Source organism: Oryzias latipes, chromosome 17 (assembly GCF_002234675.1).
Source record: "Oryzias latipes chromosome 17, ASM223467v1".
Lineage (NCBI taxonomy): Eukaryota > Metazoa > Chordata > Actinopteri > Beloniformes > Adrianichthyidae > Oryzias > Oryzias latipes.
The window spans coordinates 25,220,733-25,237,892 of NC_019875.2; the positions used below are offsets into that span (position 1 = coordinate 25,220,733).

The 17,160-nt window shown below is 41.7% G+C and overlaps 2 protein-coding genes across 6 annotated transcripts in view; one reads left to right on the forward strand and one right to left on the reverse strand.

Moving 5' to 3' along the window:
• Positions 1-13,683, forward strand: part of LOC101162320 (rho GTPase-activating protein 21) — a 31,511-nt gene extending 17,828 nt beyond the window's left edge. For all 3 annotated transcript variants that reach the window (XM_011486872.3, XM_011486873.3, XM_020711111.2), the window contains 15 exons: positions 1,263-1,409; positions 1,550-1,652; positions 1,732-1,777; positions 2,421-2,543; positions 2,642-2,923; positions 3,529-3,587; positions 3,698-3,843; positions 3,936-4,078; positions 5,058-5,216; positions 5,341-5,419; positions 5,491-5,564; positions 5,631-5,720; positions 6,837-7,004; positions 7,083-7,188; positions 10,856-13,683. In XM_011486872.3, the coding sequence (XP_011485174.1) occupies positions 1,263-1,409; positions 1,550-1,652; positions 1,732-1,777; positions 2,421-2,543; positions 2,642-2,923; positions 3,529-3,587; positions 3,698-3,843; positions 3,936-4,078; positions 5,058-5,216; positions 5,341-5,419; positions 5,491-5,564; positions 5,631-5,720; positions 6,837-7,004; positions 7,083-7,188; positions 10,856-12,399 (3,269 nt within the window). In that variant the 3' untranslated portion in view covers positions 12,400-13,683. The remainder of the gene's footprint in view (positions 1-1,262; positions 1,410-1,549; positions 1,653-1,731; positions 1,778-2,420; positions 2,544-2,641; positions 2,924-3,528; positions 3,588-3,697; positions 3,844-3,935; positions 4,079-5,057; positions 5,217-5,340; positions 5,420-5,490; positions 5,565-5,630; positions 5,721-6,836; positions 7,005-7,082; positions 7,189-10,855) is intronic.
• Positions 13,684-14,299: 616 nt separating this feature from the next.
• LOC101162554 (dipeptidyl aminopeptidase-like protein 6) overlaps positions 14,300-17,160 on the reverse strand; it is an 87,816-nt gene continuing 84,955 nt past the window's right edge. For all 3 annotated transcript variants that reach the window (XM_020711112.2, XM_011486874.3, XM_011486875.3), the window contains exons 21-26: positions 17,061-17,115; positions 16,883-16,985; positions 16,758-16,813; positions 16,592-16,664; positions 16,411-16,484; positions 14,300-15,439 (exon numbers count right to left, since the gene is read on the reverse strand). In XM_020711112.2, coding sequence (XP_020566771.1) covers positions 15,293-15,439; positions 16,411-16,484; positions 16,592-16,664; positions 16,758-16,813; positions 16,883-16,985; positions 17,061-17,115 — 508 coding nt within the window. In that variant the 3' untranslated portion in view covers positions 14,300-15,292. The remainder of the gene's footprint in view (positions 15,440-16,410; positions 16,485-16,591; positions 16,665-16,757; positions 16,814-16,882; positions 16,986-17,060; positions 17,116-17,160) is intronic.

Genomic DNA, 17,160 nt, shown 5'->3' on the forward strand with positions numbered 1-17,160 from the left:
TGTACTGAACTTAGAGTTGATGATTTATTGTTCTGTTTTCTGAAGCAAAGTACTTGTGTGTAGCTCTGCAGTTTTTACATCCGCAGTGTCTATTTCGGTACCTCAGTCCCAAAAACAGTGTCCTTATTAAGCAAGACTCTGTTGCAATCTCCCCCAGACACATCCTTTAACATTCAGAGCTGTTCTTTATAGAAAGAAACCAGCCACCTCTGGACTTTCCAGTGTAAAATCTAAATTGGGTTTTGCTGGGGAAAATTGTACTTTCTCGTATTTATCTGACGATGCTATCTCTGAAGCCAATCCTTTAAAAACAGAAGAATGAGGTCTGATGTTTTCTCATTCAGAAGTGCTGAATGTCTGTTCTAGCATTTGGAGTTTTGTTTTTGGTCCCCAGAATAAAAGTTTTCATTTGAAGTTCTTCTAATCTCAACATAGCTTTCTGCTTTGCATGCTTGTATTTATGATGCGTTTGCAGTTTTTATGCTGTAATAAGCTGATAAAAGCTAAAAAGGATGTTGTTAATGTAGAGTTATTGTCATGACAAAAGGCTTCAAGATCGTTGTGATGCATAAGATTTTTAAAAAAAAAAGACACCAGATGTCTTCTTTTTTTTAAACAAAATTGACCAAAAATTACGGTGGTTGCTTTTATTTTAACACCAAAATCCCTTTGACTATAAAGAATAAAATGTTGCTAAATATCAAAACATGCAGAAGTTTAATAAAGAACTTGAAAAAGATTATATCTCCTCTTTTGTGTTACATTGACTGTGTAAGAGAATTGGACTGAGTAATCCTTCAGCATTCCTTAAGCATGTGGTGCCTGCTGGCCCCCACCTCGAACATTCATAACGTTTGATTGACAGACTGGGGCCGCTTTATGTGGACAGGGTGTGGACTTCCAACAAGGTTACTCCTGATTGGCAACAGTAGTTGCCATAGAAACATGAATTCAGTCCGACTTGGACCAGTCGCAGAAAAGTGTCGACTGAATTGGCTTCATTTTGTCGGAGCAGGAAGTAAGACAGCTATGTGTGACGTCGCACATACTCAGTCCAGTTTTCTTACGCAGTCAATGGTTGATGAGAGAACAGTTTTGCTAAAAGAAAGATACATTTCTGCTTTTTTTTTTCTTCTGGCTTCGAGAATAAATATTTCCTGCTGCAACCACTAACTTAACCTTTGATTGATTGCTTACTTGTTTTCTGACGGTGCTTTATTTTGGAGGTTTCTAAAGCTGAGCTGTTGTTTCTCTCCCTGTAGATGAGCCGGTCAGCCCCAGTGTTGACCAGGAGGCGACTCATATTCCTCCCTCTGCTGTGATATCTGTTGCACCATCCATAGCCACAGCACCTTCCAGTCAAGGCTCACCATGTCTTCCCATTCGTCGTCAGCTATCACATGACCAAGGTAATTAGTGTTCAGTTGCAACAGTAGATTTGCTAATAAATTAATCATTTGTTTTGGACTGTTTTTGCTGCAACATCTTTTCAAATGTTATTAAAAAGGTCAGGATAGCATTTAATTAATTGGTTTTACTGTCAATGTAGAATCCATGCGAAGTGCTTTGTTGGACTCAGACTCTGCCAGTAAAACCGAGCGCTCCAAGTCTTATGATGAGGGCTTGGACAGCTACCCAGAAGAGGGCAGGGGGTGAGTGCACACCTTACTCCAGTTAACAGCCCCATTTCAAAACTAAAATTCCCTCTTTCTCCTTTCTTGTCTGATGCAGAAGATCTTCTAGCAAACAAATATCAGGTTTCAGGGGACTACGGAAGGTGAGGAAAAACTTGAGTGATAAAATGCTTCTTTTTTTTTAAATGTACCTTTCATTTAGCTTTTCCTACATTTTAATTGATAGTAAAATGTTGTCACTTTTTCTTGCTCCATCATTTATAAAAAGTAAATGCATCAAAATTACAGAAATAAAAGATGCCAGTTCAACAAATGCTAATTGGATTTAGGAATAATTCAATTTCTTTAACAATTTGAATTGATGCTCATAAAGAAAACACTGGAGGACTTCTGCCTTATCTGTGTTTCTAGAAAATTGGTGGAAAAATGACACGCTGATTAAGCACCTAAACCATTAAATCTACATTATATCATGTCAGTTTAATGGTATGGTTAAAAACCCACTCTGAAAATGATGTTTTTGATGTCTTTAACGTGTTCTTGCGACATTTTTCCGATGATGGAGGGCATATATTAAGAAAATTGGGCTCAAATTGCATTTTTGAGTCTGTATTCGATATCCGATTTCTACCTTGCGTCCTATTTAGAAATCATTTTTATTTACAAATGTTTTTTGTGAGTGAAAGTCTTTTGGTTTTTAAGTTGGAACATGTTTTACTATGTAAAGCACACTAGTTACAAATGTTTAAGAAGGGCTTTATAAATAAACTTTTATTGGATTTGCAGACTCTGGATGGGACTAAACCTGGAGATACTGGATCCCGCAGGGAGTCTTCTTCATGCATCTTCCCTGATTCTTCCAAAGAGGGGTATCTTAACTTCCGACAGCTTTGCGCAGAGAAAAACAAGGTAGATTTTTGTTTTCATACTAATGCCCTCAGTTTACAGCCATACTGAGGGCTACTGTTATAAAGTGGAATCATTTGCGTCTCTTTCCTTTCTTTTAGCGTGTCAGCGGAGGCTTGAAGTCATGGAAGCAAATATATGCTGTTTTACAAGGTCAGACTCTGACCCTTTACAAAGATCGGAAAGACGCACAGTCGGAAGAAGACCCACTGCGGATCGGCGTCAAAGCCTGCCTGATTGACATCTCCTATAGTGACACAAGACGGAAGAATGTGCTGCGATTAACCACCACAGACTGCAAGTATTTGTTCCAGGCAGATGGCAAGGAGGAAATGTTATCATGGATCAAAGTCATTCAGGATAACAGTAACCCAGACGAAGAGGTGTGTTTATTTCTTTTTTATGTTCAGGCGAGTCACAGAGCGGGTTAATAATTTTTGTAAGTGGACCTTGACACCGCCATCATATCTTGAAACGCCATCACTACAGGTTGCAAGTTTGTTGTTTTTGGGGCACAGTTGTAATGAGATGCAGGAAAAATGAGCAAAAATGTTAAAACCATCACGCTCTAGAGAGTTAAAAGAAAAAAAGGCACACCCAGGTGGTTTGTGACAAAGTTTGGTCTCTGAAGAACTTTCAATGAACACGCAGGTGAGGAGTTTTTTTTAACACCAACTGAACCTCAAGTAAGCAGTCATTTGAAACCAGTTCTACCTGGATAAAACAAAAACTCAGGTGTGAAAAGAAAATCAAGGCTTTTTCTCTTTAGCAGTGTTGCTGTTTGTCTTTAGGCTATGATCCTTGGCATCAGTTTGTTCTGAAATGAGACCTGTTGCTTTGAAAGACATTTTATTGCATTCATGCGTCCTTGTTTTGATCCTCTCCTTATCTTTAATGGTCTCGGTGCAAAAGTTTCTTAAAGAGCAAGTCAGGAATATGATGTAGTGTAATTAGTGCATCTGTTTATTCCTGGTTGTTGTCATTGCAGAATGCTGCGGTAACCAGCCAGGACCTGATCAATAAAAAGATCAAAGAATACAACATGAGGTATGCACCGCTGCTTGTCGACACTTGAGGAACATCCGCTGTGACGTGAAAATGATGTTTGCCTTTTGTTTTTCCTTCTCCAAACCTTCCAAACTTCCCATGCTGATCAGCTCGTCCAGCAGCAGATCTGAACCCTCCCCAAAAACAGGCAGGCAGTCACTTAGCATCAGGCAAACTCTGCTGGGGGGGAAAAACGATGGCAGGGTTCTTGGTCCCCATTCACCTAAAATGGGAGAGGAGCGGAGGACTCTTAAAGGTACCAGTCCTGAAGTGCTTATCTCCTTGCTTTAGACGGAACTGTAGATAAAAATGTGTCATTTTACTTTTTTTTTGTCCCTGTTTTGTTAGACGAGGCGAGTCCTCCGCGGGACAGGGGAGCCTGGAAAATCGGTATTCCAGGAATCATGAGGAAACCCTTTGAAAAAAAGACTCCGGCGGGCATCACGTTTGAAATCCGGCTTGAAGACTGTCCACCTTCAAAAAGTAACGAGGTGAGCCTCTCTGTTCGATGGACCGGTCCGCACTCAACACCGTGGCTTGTTACCTAGGCAACGATCCGATTCAGTTCACAAATCCAGACCAACGATTCCCGGATCAGACCACGATTCTTGTTATTCAAGGTGTTTGATTTGAAAACATTTATTTAAACACTATCATTTAAACCTGTATTTAGTACAGGAGATCAGAATCTATAACACATAAAAGCACAATGTTTTGCTGACTACGGTTAAAATAGATGGATAGTAATAAGATGGTAACCAGCTCAGTGGCCTTGTGCTAGAGCATCTGCCCTGAGACTGAAGATCGTGAGTTCAAATCCAGGCCGACTCATACCAAAGAATAAAACTTGGACCCAATCCCTCCCTGCTTTACACTCAGCACTAAGCGGTTGGATTGGGGAGGGTTAAATCCACCAAATGGTTCCCGAGGGCGTGTCTGCATCTCACCGCTCCCCCAGAGTGACTTTAACTTTAAACAAACACCCAAATACAAATGATTAGAAATCCGTTTGTAAAACATTTTCAACAGAAAAGTTTTTCAAAATGACTTTTTAGTCTATTTTAATAGAAATACCAAACACGTCCACACGTTAAAAGATTTGTGATTTTCCTTTTTTTTTTAATTCAAATTGTTAACTAAGTTTAAAACAAAACATGTTATTCTGACTATATTTCAGTAAATGTGCTAATTCAGTTTTGATGTTAATCTACAATTTTCATAGTCATGAAAATGAAGAAAACTCTTTGAATGGGAAGGTGTGTCCAAACTTTTGGTCTGTACTGTACTCAAAATGCTACATTATTCAGCTTTTTTTGTGAGAACTACATCATCTGAAGTATATTGTTACTATACTTTACTATATTCATGAAGATCTCAAGTCAGTGAGCTCAGGTGTGTTCTCAGATTTTTGGCTACCCTATTATAGGGTTCATGAGGTCACGGCTCGTCTCTCTCTCCGCTCTCATGCAGTTTGTTCCGCTCATCGTGGAGCTGTGCTGTAACATTGTGGAGGAGCGCGGGCTGGAGTTCACGGGGATCTACAGGGTTCCTGGGAAGAAAGCAGCCATCTCCAGCATGCAGGAGGAGCTGAATAGCAAAGGCATGGCGGACATCGACATCCAGGAAGAGGTGAGTGACTGAGAGTGGGGTCACAGAGTGTGGTTTGGCACTGCTCTGACAGCATCCTTTAGCACAGATTGATTTCTACTGTGGCTTAAAGTGTTTCTCTTTCCATCTTGTTTTCTCTCTACAGAAATGGCAGGACTTGAGCGTCATTAGTAGTTTACTAAAATTGTTTTTTCGGAAACTCCCAGAACCTCTTTTTACAAACGGTAAGGCTAAGATTGTCCTTAGAGGCAGGTGAATTGTTGTCTAAGTTGAGGTTTTCCTGCACTGTTTACAGAGAAGTATGATGAATTTATCGAAGCCAGCAAAACAGAGGACCCAGTGGAGAGACTTAAGAACCTCAAGAGACTGGTGAGATATGGCAAACGTTAACTGGAGGATCAGGCAGAACTGTTAAATTCTGCTTTGTCCTTGCAGGTTTATGAACTACCGAAGCATCATTTTGAAACTCTTAAATTCCTTTGTGCTCACCTCAAGAGGGTTTCTGACAACTGTGAAAAAAATAAGGTATGACTTTAACCAGACCTACCAGCTCGGTACACCCTTAAGTTCAAGCTTAACCGATTTATTTCCTGTTGTTTTCTGGACTGAGAACAATTTTTTTTCTATCAAAATGCTTTTCTTTGTCTTTGTGTGCAAAATGTTTTTAAAATCTCTGAGCGACGGGAACAGATTCACTGCTCTGTTGGATGCACATGACCTTTGCGCTCCAGGCAGCACTGCATGAGAAGCTATCATGCTGATGTGATCCATTCAGGACTTTCATAGAAAACTGACTGCTGCCGCTTGGCTGGAAAAGGATGAGAAGATATAGCTGCTTTATTAATCCTGCACATTAACAGCCATGTTTTCTGGTCAAAAATCACATTTCAGTTTTGCTGAGAAAAGTCTACAATGTGAATTTTCTTTACATCCATGAACTAAAGTACTTTCTACCACAATAACAGCTTTCAGACTGGTCTCCTCTCTCTCTGCCGCCTCATCATGTCCAGCAGATGAAGTGCTCTTACCTACAGCGCCCTCTGCTGGGCAGATGTCTTAGTCTCAACATGATGCATTCAGATATGCTGCTTATTATTTTGGGTCGTGTTTACATTCACTCTTCTGTGGGATTGGAGACAGAGAAGGTAGAAATCAGTTATAAATCTATGTTAACAGTTTTTAAGCTAATTTAAATAAACACAGAGTTGTGATTAAAAATATTTACCTAAAATAGATAAAGAAATTGTTTTTTATTAATCGCACACCTTGTGTCTTAGATCACAAATAAGTAGTAAGTTAAATACAATTTTAAAGCATCCAAATAGGAAAATTCTTACAGCATAAGCAGCAAATTTGATTGGATAGGAACAAAATTACAAAAATATATTTTTTTTAAACCTTAATTTTTTGACATAATTTGATTCATTATTCATTATTATTTGACCCATTAACTTTAACTTTTCACCATCAAAAGGAACATTACAAGCCTCATCTTTTTATCAGCAGTATTAAAGATTGACAAATACTTTTTCAAACTGCTGTACATAAATTGATGTCCGTTTGATTTAAATCTTACATCAGACTTCCTTCTGAAGATAACTTCCTTTCAGTAAATTACTTTTCTCTGGCTCTTTTGTGCAGATGGAGCCTCGTAACCTGGCGATCATGTTTGGTCCTACTCTGGTCCGAACCTCAGAAGACGACATGACCAACATGGTCAATCACATGCCAGATCAGTGCAAGATAGTCGAGAACCTCATCCAGCAATACGACTGGTTCTTCACAGAAGAATGCGAACAAGACCCTATCGTACGGAACGACTTATGTTCTAGTTTAACCCTAATAAATCTAAACCCAATCAATTCACGCATGTCTCTCTTTCTACAGACATCAGCAGACCAGGAAGGCACAGTTCAGTCCCAACCTGTGCCCAACATCGACCACTTGCTCCCAAACATCACTCGCAGCTCAACCTCACCGGGGGAAGTCTCAGGTAACTTAGCAGCAATTTGTTGTCGATATCCTAAAGGACAGTTTCATGACTGCTAACAAGCATTTACTTCATGATTATTAATATTACTATTGCTTTGATTGGTCATATTGTACTTTTTAAAGTGAAAGTGAGATTCTTTTTGCCAAATTTCAACCAAAAGAGTGAGGATTCCTTTTTGTTTTTTAGTTTTTTTGTTTTTGTCAAGTAAGCTTTTTTGTATTTTTCAGTAATTTAATCACTGAAAAAATATCCCCAAAAAAAGTATTCTAAGACCTTTCTTGGATTTATTTATTTTAATTTTTAAACGTGGTTCATTTTTCTGCTTTTGATCATAGTTTTTTTTTAACTCCTTTGCTTTTGGACAAAACTGTCCAGATTTAAATGTTTTGTTTTATTTGCATTACTCTTCTATTTATTTATCCATTTATTTGCTCAAGTCCTTTTCTTTTCTCTCCGTGCTTTATTTGTGTTGACGACTCCTCCTTTTCTTTCAGTTCTTTTCTTTCCCTCCTCCTCGTCTCTCTCAAAATCCCGGCATGTTCTTTCCCAAAGGAAATCCTAACAAACCAAAAAGAAGCGATGAAAGTTTTAACCCCTCTGACCTGTGCGCTTCTGTATGTAGTGTGTTGTTTTTCTCCCTTATCCCTGTCAGCACTCACACATTACCCCAATCTTGACACAGGCCAAGTGGGCGGCGTCTATCACTCGATGATGTCACTGATGGACTCTGTTTTGTCAGTGATGGACAGCTGGGACTGTAGGAAGAAGGACGAGTGTTGTGCCCAGTGTAGCTGCCTAGTCTGCAGAAACCCACAGCTCTTTTAAATTTGGGGCGAAAGGAGGAAAAAAGATAAAAAGAAAGAAAGAGAAGTCGATGTTTGTCATTTATTCCTGTGGTGTGCACGTCTCATATTTAAACCAATACCCTACATTGAGGGGATACAGAGCGATGCTGCTGCACTTTCTCTGAAAGCCCTTCTACTGTCTCTTGTTGTCTTTAAAGCTGATCGCAAGGACAAGTAGCATGGTACGGTCAACCTCGGGTTCTCTCCCGGTCATGTGGCATAATGTGTCATGATGTCTGAGGGTGGGGTTGTGTGTCGGGACTGAGCTGGGTGTTCCCGAGCACACACGCATTAACACAAACGCAATCTACACGCCTGCCCAGGAAGAACTTTGGAACTCCACTGATGCAGAGCAGCACCAGACAGAACAACAACCACCAAGAACAATATTTACAGCTCTTTTATTTATTTATTTATTTTAAGCCTTGATAAAACTGTCACATCAGCCACAGTTAAACATGATCACACACTTTCTCATCGTCTGTTACCTTCTTGACATCAGCCACTAACATTCTTCACTTCCTCTCAAACCTTTTGTATGTGCACAATCACTAAATGTGGAAGAAAAAAACCATCTGTCTACTAAAATACACAGCAGCTTCCTCACACTGAGGCTGTGTCTGAGTTCCCTCACTACACCCCCTAACCCCTAAAAGACAATCTGATGGGGTCAGATCACCATCAGCTTCAAGTAAATAAAAAAACAGGTTGTAATCTTAAGGTTAAATGTTTTACATTTAAAAAATTAAATTGTAAATGAAAAAAAAATATTTAACTTGAAGGAAATGTATAAAAAACATACATGCCGATATTGAATAAAAAAAATAACCTAAAACTGTCTTTCCCTTTTCACTTACAGTCCTAAATTTACAATTTTATTTCAGAAATTCTGTTTTTGAACTTAATTTTATGTTTTGTTTAAGGCTTTGAGCCCATTGGCCAATGGGACATGATTAACATGGGGTAATGGAGGTTTCGCTCCAAAACAGCGCCTCCTGCTGTTGCCCCATGTGCCTCCCTCCTCCAATCTACCAGACTTTTGGAGAGTATTGTCATCACTGTACCAGTGAAAAGTCCAAACTCTGAATGGAAACTGAAAATTGAAGACTTAAATTATAAAGGGAACGAAATGAAAAAAACAAAGATTACAAATACAAAAGTGTTTTTACATTTCTAATACCGGTAATTTTTTATAAATTTGAAACATTTACCAAAAATGTATATTGTTTTCGATTTTACAATTATAGTTCCAACATTCAATATTTTTATGTTTACAATTCACACTTTTGAGTTTTAAACAGTTTTCAAATTTTATTCTATTTTTTTTCAAACTTACAATCTTGTCTTTTATTTACTTCGAGCTGATCCTGATTTGACCTCATGCTATCCAGTGCCCTGGATTTTAAAGGGCTCATACCATGCTAAATCAGTATTTTCATCCGTTCCCACATCTCTGAGAATTCCTCTAAAAACCTGCACTCTGAGCACCAGCCCCTCCCAACCCACGAAAACAAACGGGCTCTTACATTGGGACGTAGTGAGAACGGCTCCTTCCAGGAAGAGTCGGCGCTGCCAGCACCTCCTCCAGGCTAACACACGGTACAAAAAGCTTTTGTACCGCTCCGCATTAGGCACGTCCATCTTTGCTAAAGTTTGGATGTAGTTTGTTTTCCTGGGCGAAACGCAGACAGGCTGCCGAGGCCGGCACTGGGTTGATGGCATGGAATGGACGACGCCCACAAGCAGCGAAAGGCGGTGCCCCAGATCGAGTCGTCTTACTTCCGGGTTGGGAAAAAGTTCCGGAAAATAACTCGTATTTAATTTAAAAAAACACTGGATTTTGAATTGTAAATTAGGACAGAAAAACGTGTACAGTGCACCACGTAGTGAGAAAACTCAGACAAAGCCTTCGTATGACTCAACCTTTTTATAATTTTTCCAAAGTTAGTTAAAGGCACAATACGTTTTTACATTCTAACATTTAAGAATAAGAAAAGAAAAAAAAAACTGAATTTTGTGTAGAAATCTTACAGCAGAATTAGAAGTTTTTGTGAGTCCTTTGTTTTGATCTTTTGCATTGTTATTTATAGTGGCAGGCACCATGTTAACCCTTTAACACCGAAGCTTTAGCTCCAATGTTTCCATTCTTTGACCACCGTAACTCTGTAATTCCAGCAGATTCTGATATGCGTCTCTTTACTGTATCCTGGTGTTAAATTACCTGATTGTGACGCAGAGCAATGAGGCTTGAAGGCGCTTGTCTCCATGTCAGAATTGCGGGATGTCAAAGAATGTGTTATTTATTTATTTAACATCTTCAGTGTTAAAGGGTTAAATGAGCAACCCGTCCCTCAACTGCATCCACAACACACACACACCGCCATGTTCAGCTCAGGCCCCTTCAACCCTCCGAGTCGGAGCGAACCCCCGTCCCTCTCCTCTGTGACATCTTGAGTTGGGGAAAAAACCTTGCCGACTGCTGGATAGTGGCGCCGTGTAATGCTCTGTGACTGCCGTGTTTTCCCGTAACGTGCCGTCGCTCCATTGAAACATGAGCATGAGCCGCTTTCTGTGCCTTGGATCTACTGGCGGGTCTCTCTTCATTCTTCATCTCGAGTCTTTTCTGCTGCTTTTTCTCCACTTTTCTATGTCCTGTTCGGTGTGTTTGCTCATCCTCCTGCCTCTGACTACTTGTGTCATCTGCTTTTGTCCAGCTGCTGTCATAAAACTGTTTTATGTCACGTTGATTTTGAGTAGACTTCTGCTGTAACAGAGACACTTAGGCTTCCAAATTCACTAATGATTCTCTTCTTATACCACAGACTCGGCATGTAGTGACTCCTCCAAATTAGTGTTCGGCTCCTTCTTTGCTAACCGCAAACGCAAGAAGGCCAAGGACAGAACTGTGCTCAACAGCTCAGATGACGACCTGGATGCTGTTTTCACTAAGGAGGAGGTGCAGAAGGAGGGCCAGCAGCAGCCTCTCTGGTCCCCCGACAGCCAGATTGAGGTGGATGTGCAGACGGATGAGAACAGCGACAAAGAGAGGGGCAGGGACAGCTCCAAGGAAGAGCTGGACAAGCCCACCCGGGAAGAGCCTTACCCTCCCGACTACTTGTCTGCCGAGCACATTTCCTCCACCCTTCAAACCGCTTCACCCTACACCTTTCCATTCCATTCCCCAAATCTCGGCTACTCTGTGCCTAAGGCTCAAGAGTCGTCCCTGTCAGACGCGCCTACCAGCTATGACGACGTGGTTTCTGACCTCGGTACGATGAACAGCACCAGCTCCCAGGCGTCTGTGCCCAGAACCAGGCGGGGGAGGGCGGCAGCTCTGGGAATGGAGGCTTGCCCGAGCGGTCCAGGAGCCGAGGTTTGCTCGATCACCTCGGACTACTCCACCACCTCTTCCATGACCTTCCTGACCGGAGCTGAACACAGCGCGCTCAGCCCCGAAGTGCAGTCCGTGTCCGAGAGCCGAGGCGGAGACGACGCCGACGATGAGAGAAGCGAGCTCATTAGCGAGGGGCGGCCGGTGGAGACAGACAGCGAGAGCGACCTGTCAGTGTTTACTGTCGGGAGGGCGGATCACCCAGAGGTGCAGGAAGTTCCTCGGGCCTTCCCCACTCATAGGCTCATCGAGTGCGATACGCTGTCGAGAAAAAAGTCTTCCCAACAGAAAACCGACAGCGAGTCGTCCCTGGATGGAGCTCGCAGTGAGAAGGACTCCAGCAAACTGTCACGCGGTTCCGGTTCAGTGAAGGGCCGCTCCACCGGAAGCCTCAGCGCCTCGTCCCGGAATGAGCTGGACAAGACGGAGCCAGCGTGGAAACTGAAGATCACAGACAGGTTGAAGGTCCGGCTGCGAACGTCGGCTGATGACATGTTTGGCGTGGGCACTCAGAGGAGTCAGTCCCCGGAGACCCGCAGTAAGAAGAAGAAGAACATCAGGCGCAGGCACACCATGGGCGGACAGCGGGACTTTGAAGAGCTGTCCGTTTTGGGGGTGTGGTCTCAGCAAGTCGGCGGCGGATCAGGCTCGCGGTCGGAACTGTCGGCTGTGGACCGGCTGAAACCCAAGTGTAGCTCTCAGGACTTCTCCATCGGAGACTGGATAGCCAGACAGCGCCACCGCACCAGCAATCCCGAGGTCAGCTTTGACCTCTCTGAACAGCAGGGGGGGCTGTGTCACAGCAACTTTCAGAACCCAGGGCCCTCAACCTCTTCTGAAGCCCCACGGCATGCAGCCGAACCACTAAGCGGAGACGCCCCCCCCAGTAAAAACCTGAGCCTGTCCGCCACCGCACACCCTCATAAGCTCAACAGTTCCCAGGTGGTCCATTCCCGTTTTTATCAGTACCTGTGAGGCGCGTAAGAAACACTACGTTTTCCATGTGTGAGTGTCCGTCTACTGTTGTGCGACCAATGTTCATTAATGAGCATGTTTACAAAACTCGTATGCAGCGCGCGTCTATAACCGGAAGCAGCATCACTGCTGCATACAGGGATGTTGCTCTCGGCATGAAACAAACATGGTTTCTATTTTACTTTTATTTTCCTTATTTTTTTACGACTCCGTGGAGGAAAGCCTCCATCCCGATAGAAGTTCCCGTCGCGCGTTGAGGGTCCGGTTGGCTCGCCAATCCACGAGCATGTGAAGGCGCGCTGAAGAACATGTGAACTCCAGATTGGGTTAATGTTTTGTTAAGGTTAAGGCTGACCTACTAATAATAATTCTAGTATTGCAGAGGAAGTATTTTTATGTAAAGAAAGTTACATGTTAAAGTTAGTGTGGCTGTAGGTAACCAAATGAAGAATGTACAGACATGCTCGCTGTAATACCGACTAAAAGCTTTACATGCTCGTGTTTCATTCAAGAGTGTACATAGCCCTATTTTTCTCTGTACTTGAAGTGGGGTTTTTTGGTACAGTCTGTGTGTGTGTGACTGCCTACTCTGCTGTCCAAGAGGCCTTTCCAAAGGTACGACGTTTCGATGAGGAGACACTGGACTTATGCAAATGAAAAAAAAAACTATAAAAAACACTTCACGTTCATCTCTGTGCGCTTGGGGAAAAAAAAAAAAGCTGCAAACAGCGTGGAAGGAAGAAGTTATTGATCAGGAATTGTTTATCTACTAAAGAAAGTGCCTCGACGAAATGTTTAGGGTGCCATACTGTCTTTGAGCTACGCGAGGTGTTACTGTGAACGACGTTTTTATGGCCGACTCATTCGACAGGTGAAGTAGATGCCGAGCTTCCATTCTCAAGGCATTCCACTCTGGTCTTAACCTGTTTTATACACATTTATCCCTCTGTTTTTCATCTGCTTTTTTCTTTTTTAAACTGAACTTGAATTTTAAAGATTCTTTGTGAAATAAGTAATTTAAATGTTCATATAGAAATGCCACATTTTAGCTGCTTTACTTTGTTTTTACATCTGCTGTAAGGAATAGGAATAATATTGTGAGAAGATGATTCGAGTGTTGGGGGCCGTTTGGCGCCTCTCTGTGGAGACGGGTCATTTGTAGGACACTTCAATCGACTTTTCCATCTTTTGTATCGGTGCAGTGTTCCTCTGAATGTGTGGCGGGGGGGAGGGGGGTACACAGACTCCTGAAATACTGGAAATAAATCACTTAACGGTGGCAAACGTCTATAATCGCCTTTTTTCATCTTCGTACATTTCAGAAACTCCATTTTGTTTAGTATATCCCTGAAATCTGAACACAGATCTGACATGTGGATGCCAAGCTTTAAATTTGAACCATTTTCCAAAAATGTATATTGTTTTTATTTCAAGTTTTATGTTGAAAATTATATTTAAAGAACCAAGAATGCTAGAATAATGGGGAAAAAAGATTTTTTATTTTATTTACCAAACTAACGTTAGATATCTGGCTGAATTTCTAGCATTTTTCTGTCCTTATTCTTAACTAAAGATTTTATTTAGTGTTCTAACTTTTATTCTGAAATTTTATTTTTAGTCATTTAAAATTTTCTTTATGAGGACCTAAATATGCATTTTTATTTTTGTCCTAAATTTCATCTGTCTTAAATCTCAAAATCAAAACATTTTTGAAAGAGGAAACTATTCTTTATTCCTAAATCTTTGTTTTCAAACATAGGAAGAATATATATTAAGTAGATTATACTGAGAAAAAAGAGAAATGGGTGTGGCTTTGTGGTCTAAATCTATATTTAGTTTTTATCGTATATATTTTTTTATGTTTCAGTTCCACACTTGAGCAAAGTCAATGTGAGAAAACTGCATTTCAAAATGCTTTATATATACAAGTTGCACATACAACATAAAGACATAAAAACAATGTAAGTTTATACACTTTGTACATCAGCTGTCTAGAAACCACTGATAATATTCTAACAGAAGGGACATGAAGAGGACCGAGTCAAGAACACAAGGAAATTCACTGAGGAAAAGAAGCGGTTAACTCACAGCTTTGGATTGGAAATATTGACAAACTCCAAACCAAATACTGTTTACATTTATGGGTCGGCTCTTTCCAAGAAACCGAGGAGAAGAGAGACAAACTTTTGCTCCAAACGTTTCCTTCTCATGTTTGGTGGTTTTGTGTTGGGCTCCCGGCCTGACCGTCCCGACCCCGCTGTAAGGCACAGTGACTAAAACAACACCAGGTAATGTCACGAGTGTGTGAACACTGAAAGGATGACTTTAGATACCTTTTTTTTGTCGACGTTTTGAGTACAACACAAGTAAAACATTGTGTGCTTGTCTCTAAAGCAACGCAGGACTGCAGGTAGATGTCCACTCGCACACAGCAGACCGTCACCGCAAGACACTGGACAGAAACGAGTAGAAACAAGTAGCAAGAAACACTGATGACCACTGCTTTCAGCAAGTTAGTTGGCAAAGTTATCACAAACTGGCAGCTTCGTAAAAAGTCCGATCTTTATGTGATGAGATGTCCTCGTGGGGTTTCGTTATGCTGCAAGTGCGTCCTGCTTCAGAGCGGAGGAGAATGTTTCAAATTTAGAAGGCGACCCTTCGTTTGGACTCCAGAGGGAGTGCTGGTCCGCTCATTCAGGGAGAGCTGAGGCTGTTCTTCACCACCTCTGCCTGCCGCAGCAGCAATCATACGAGGGGGGTGTGAGCAGAGGCCCTGTTTCACATGCAGGTGAGGCAGAATCAGACTGGAGTGCTGGGAGGAGGTCTGTGCATTTACTGGGAGAGAAGAATTGGTTGCATATTGTGCTGCGGTCCGACTGCTAAAGGATCAGGCTTAGCTGTCGTCCTCATTTTCTTCCTGCTGGTCTTCTGTCGGCATCTCCGGCACTCGGAAGCACTCCTCAAAGAAGTTGACCAGGGACTGGCTCAGGTGTTGCCGTGCCCCCTCGCTGTGCAGGAAGTGACCCTCGTCTGGGTAAATCTGTAAGTCACCACAAAATTGAAAGAAATTAATCTTTTAACAGATTTTTAGCTAACAAATAAATCCTGGAAGTTACATCCAATGCCAGGCCAGCACTCTACTGTAATCTCACGGTGAGAGCCCCTGGTTCAAATCCCAGCTGGGACCTTTCTTGTGGATTTTGCATGTTCTTCCTCTGCATGTGTTTTTTCTGGATGCTCCAGCTTCCTCCAACAGTCCAAAAACATGCTTCATAGGTTAAATGTGTCTCTAAATTGCCCCTTGATGTGTGGTAGTGTGGCCCTGTAACCAGTGGCGGTTTTTGATATGGTTGAGGTGGGCGGTGGCCCAGGGCGGCACTTCATAGGGGGCGGCATTTTCCGTGCCCGCTGAATTACACACAATGATAAACCAAATTCAAAGAGGAAGCTTTGAGCTTCTATTTTGACATGCCTGCAGCAGCTGGCACTTTGTGCTCTTATTTTGACAGATCTGACTCCAAACATCGCACCAATCTCAGAAGCAGTGACTCAACTTCAAGACGATGAATAAAAACCCTCTCAGAAAATGAATTCAACTACTTAAAAACACAGTTGAAACACTTTTAAAACTTTTTTTATGTTAAAATTATAGCTGGAGAACAGCACTGCCATCCATGGACACATCCATATCATAACAAATGTGACATACTAGTTTGGTAGAAAAGAAGAAAACGATTCTTCGTACATTTTTAATTGCTGGTCTTTGTTTCCAGAAGTGTCAATTAATCTATATGTAGCCAACTTAAGTTCCAAATAATTTATTTTCATTTAAGTTTCTTAGTTTTAGCCTTTGGTAAACTATTTTGACTAGAATGATAGCTATATTTTATTTTTTAAAACAGTTTCCAATGGAACATTCATTCTAAATGCAACACAGGCTGCTTTGAGGAATTGAAAACAATTTAATTAACAGGTGTTAATGTAAGCAATAATGTTTCTAGTGGGGCTCACCTGTAGAGTGTAATTGGCCTTCTCGCTGATTAAATGGTTAATAAATTTGGCTGTGTGCTGGAAGTGAACTTTTTCTGTGGAGGAGAAAGTGAGAGATTGGAAAAAGCCCGTTAGAATCACAACGCCAGACGGATGCTGCTCCTTTCGGTGAAGTAGTGAGAATGTCTCTAAAGTGTGCTACCATCAGCAGTGGGGTGAATTATTAAGTACTGTTTCTCCAGCAGCTGGCCGGCTCTGTTTGCCAAGTTTGTCATCTGGAGGATAGAAAGAAAGAGAAAATCCACCATCAGTTTAGTTCCACTTAAACATGGTCATTGGATAAAGAGATAAAAAGTTGGACACTTTACTGCATAAACTCTGGAGTCTGTCTTTGGGCCAAGGTAACGCTCAGAAAACGCAGAAGCTGGGGAAGAAAGGTGAGGTGAGAAAGGTTCTGTTCAGCTTTACAATAAATAAATGTGCTTCTTTATACCATAAAGCTCAAAGTCTGTGATGGGAGAGACGGCGGCTCCACACTTCAGTTGTGTGAACTCCTCCGAGCTCAAAAGCATTGTTGCTAAATATCCTCCATACGCCTGTGAGGAGAAACACAAACATCCCTCAATTTAGCTTCCATGACGACATACAGCAGCATGGACTGTTGCCTTTACCTTTCCATAAACCCCCATGCGACTTTTATCGATGTAAGGCTCTTTGGAAATAACCCTGCGAAGCAGAAAAGATGAAAACAGCTGAAAACCTTGAAGCCCT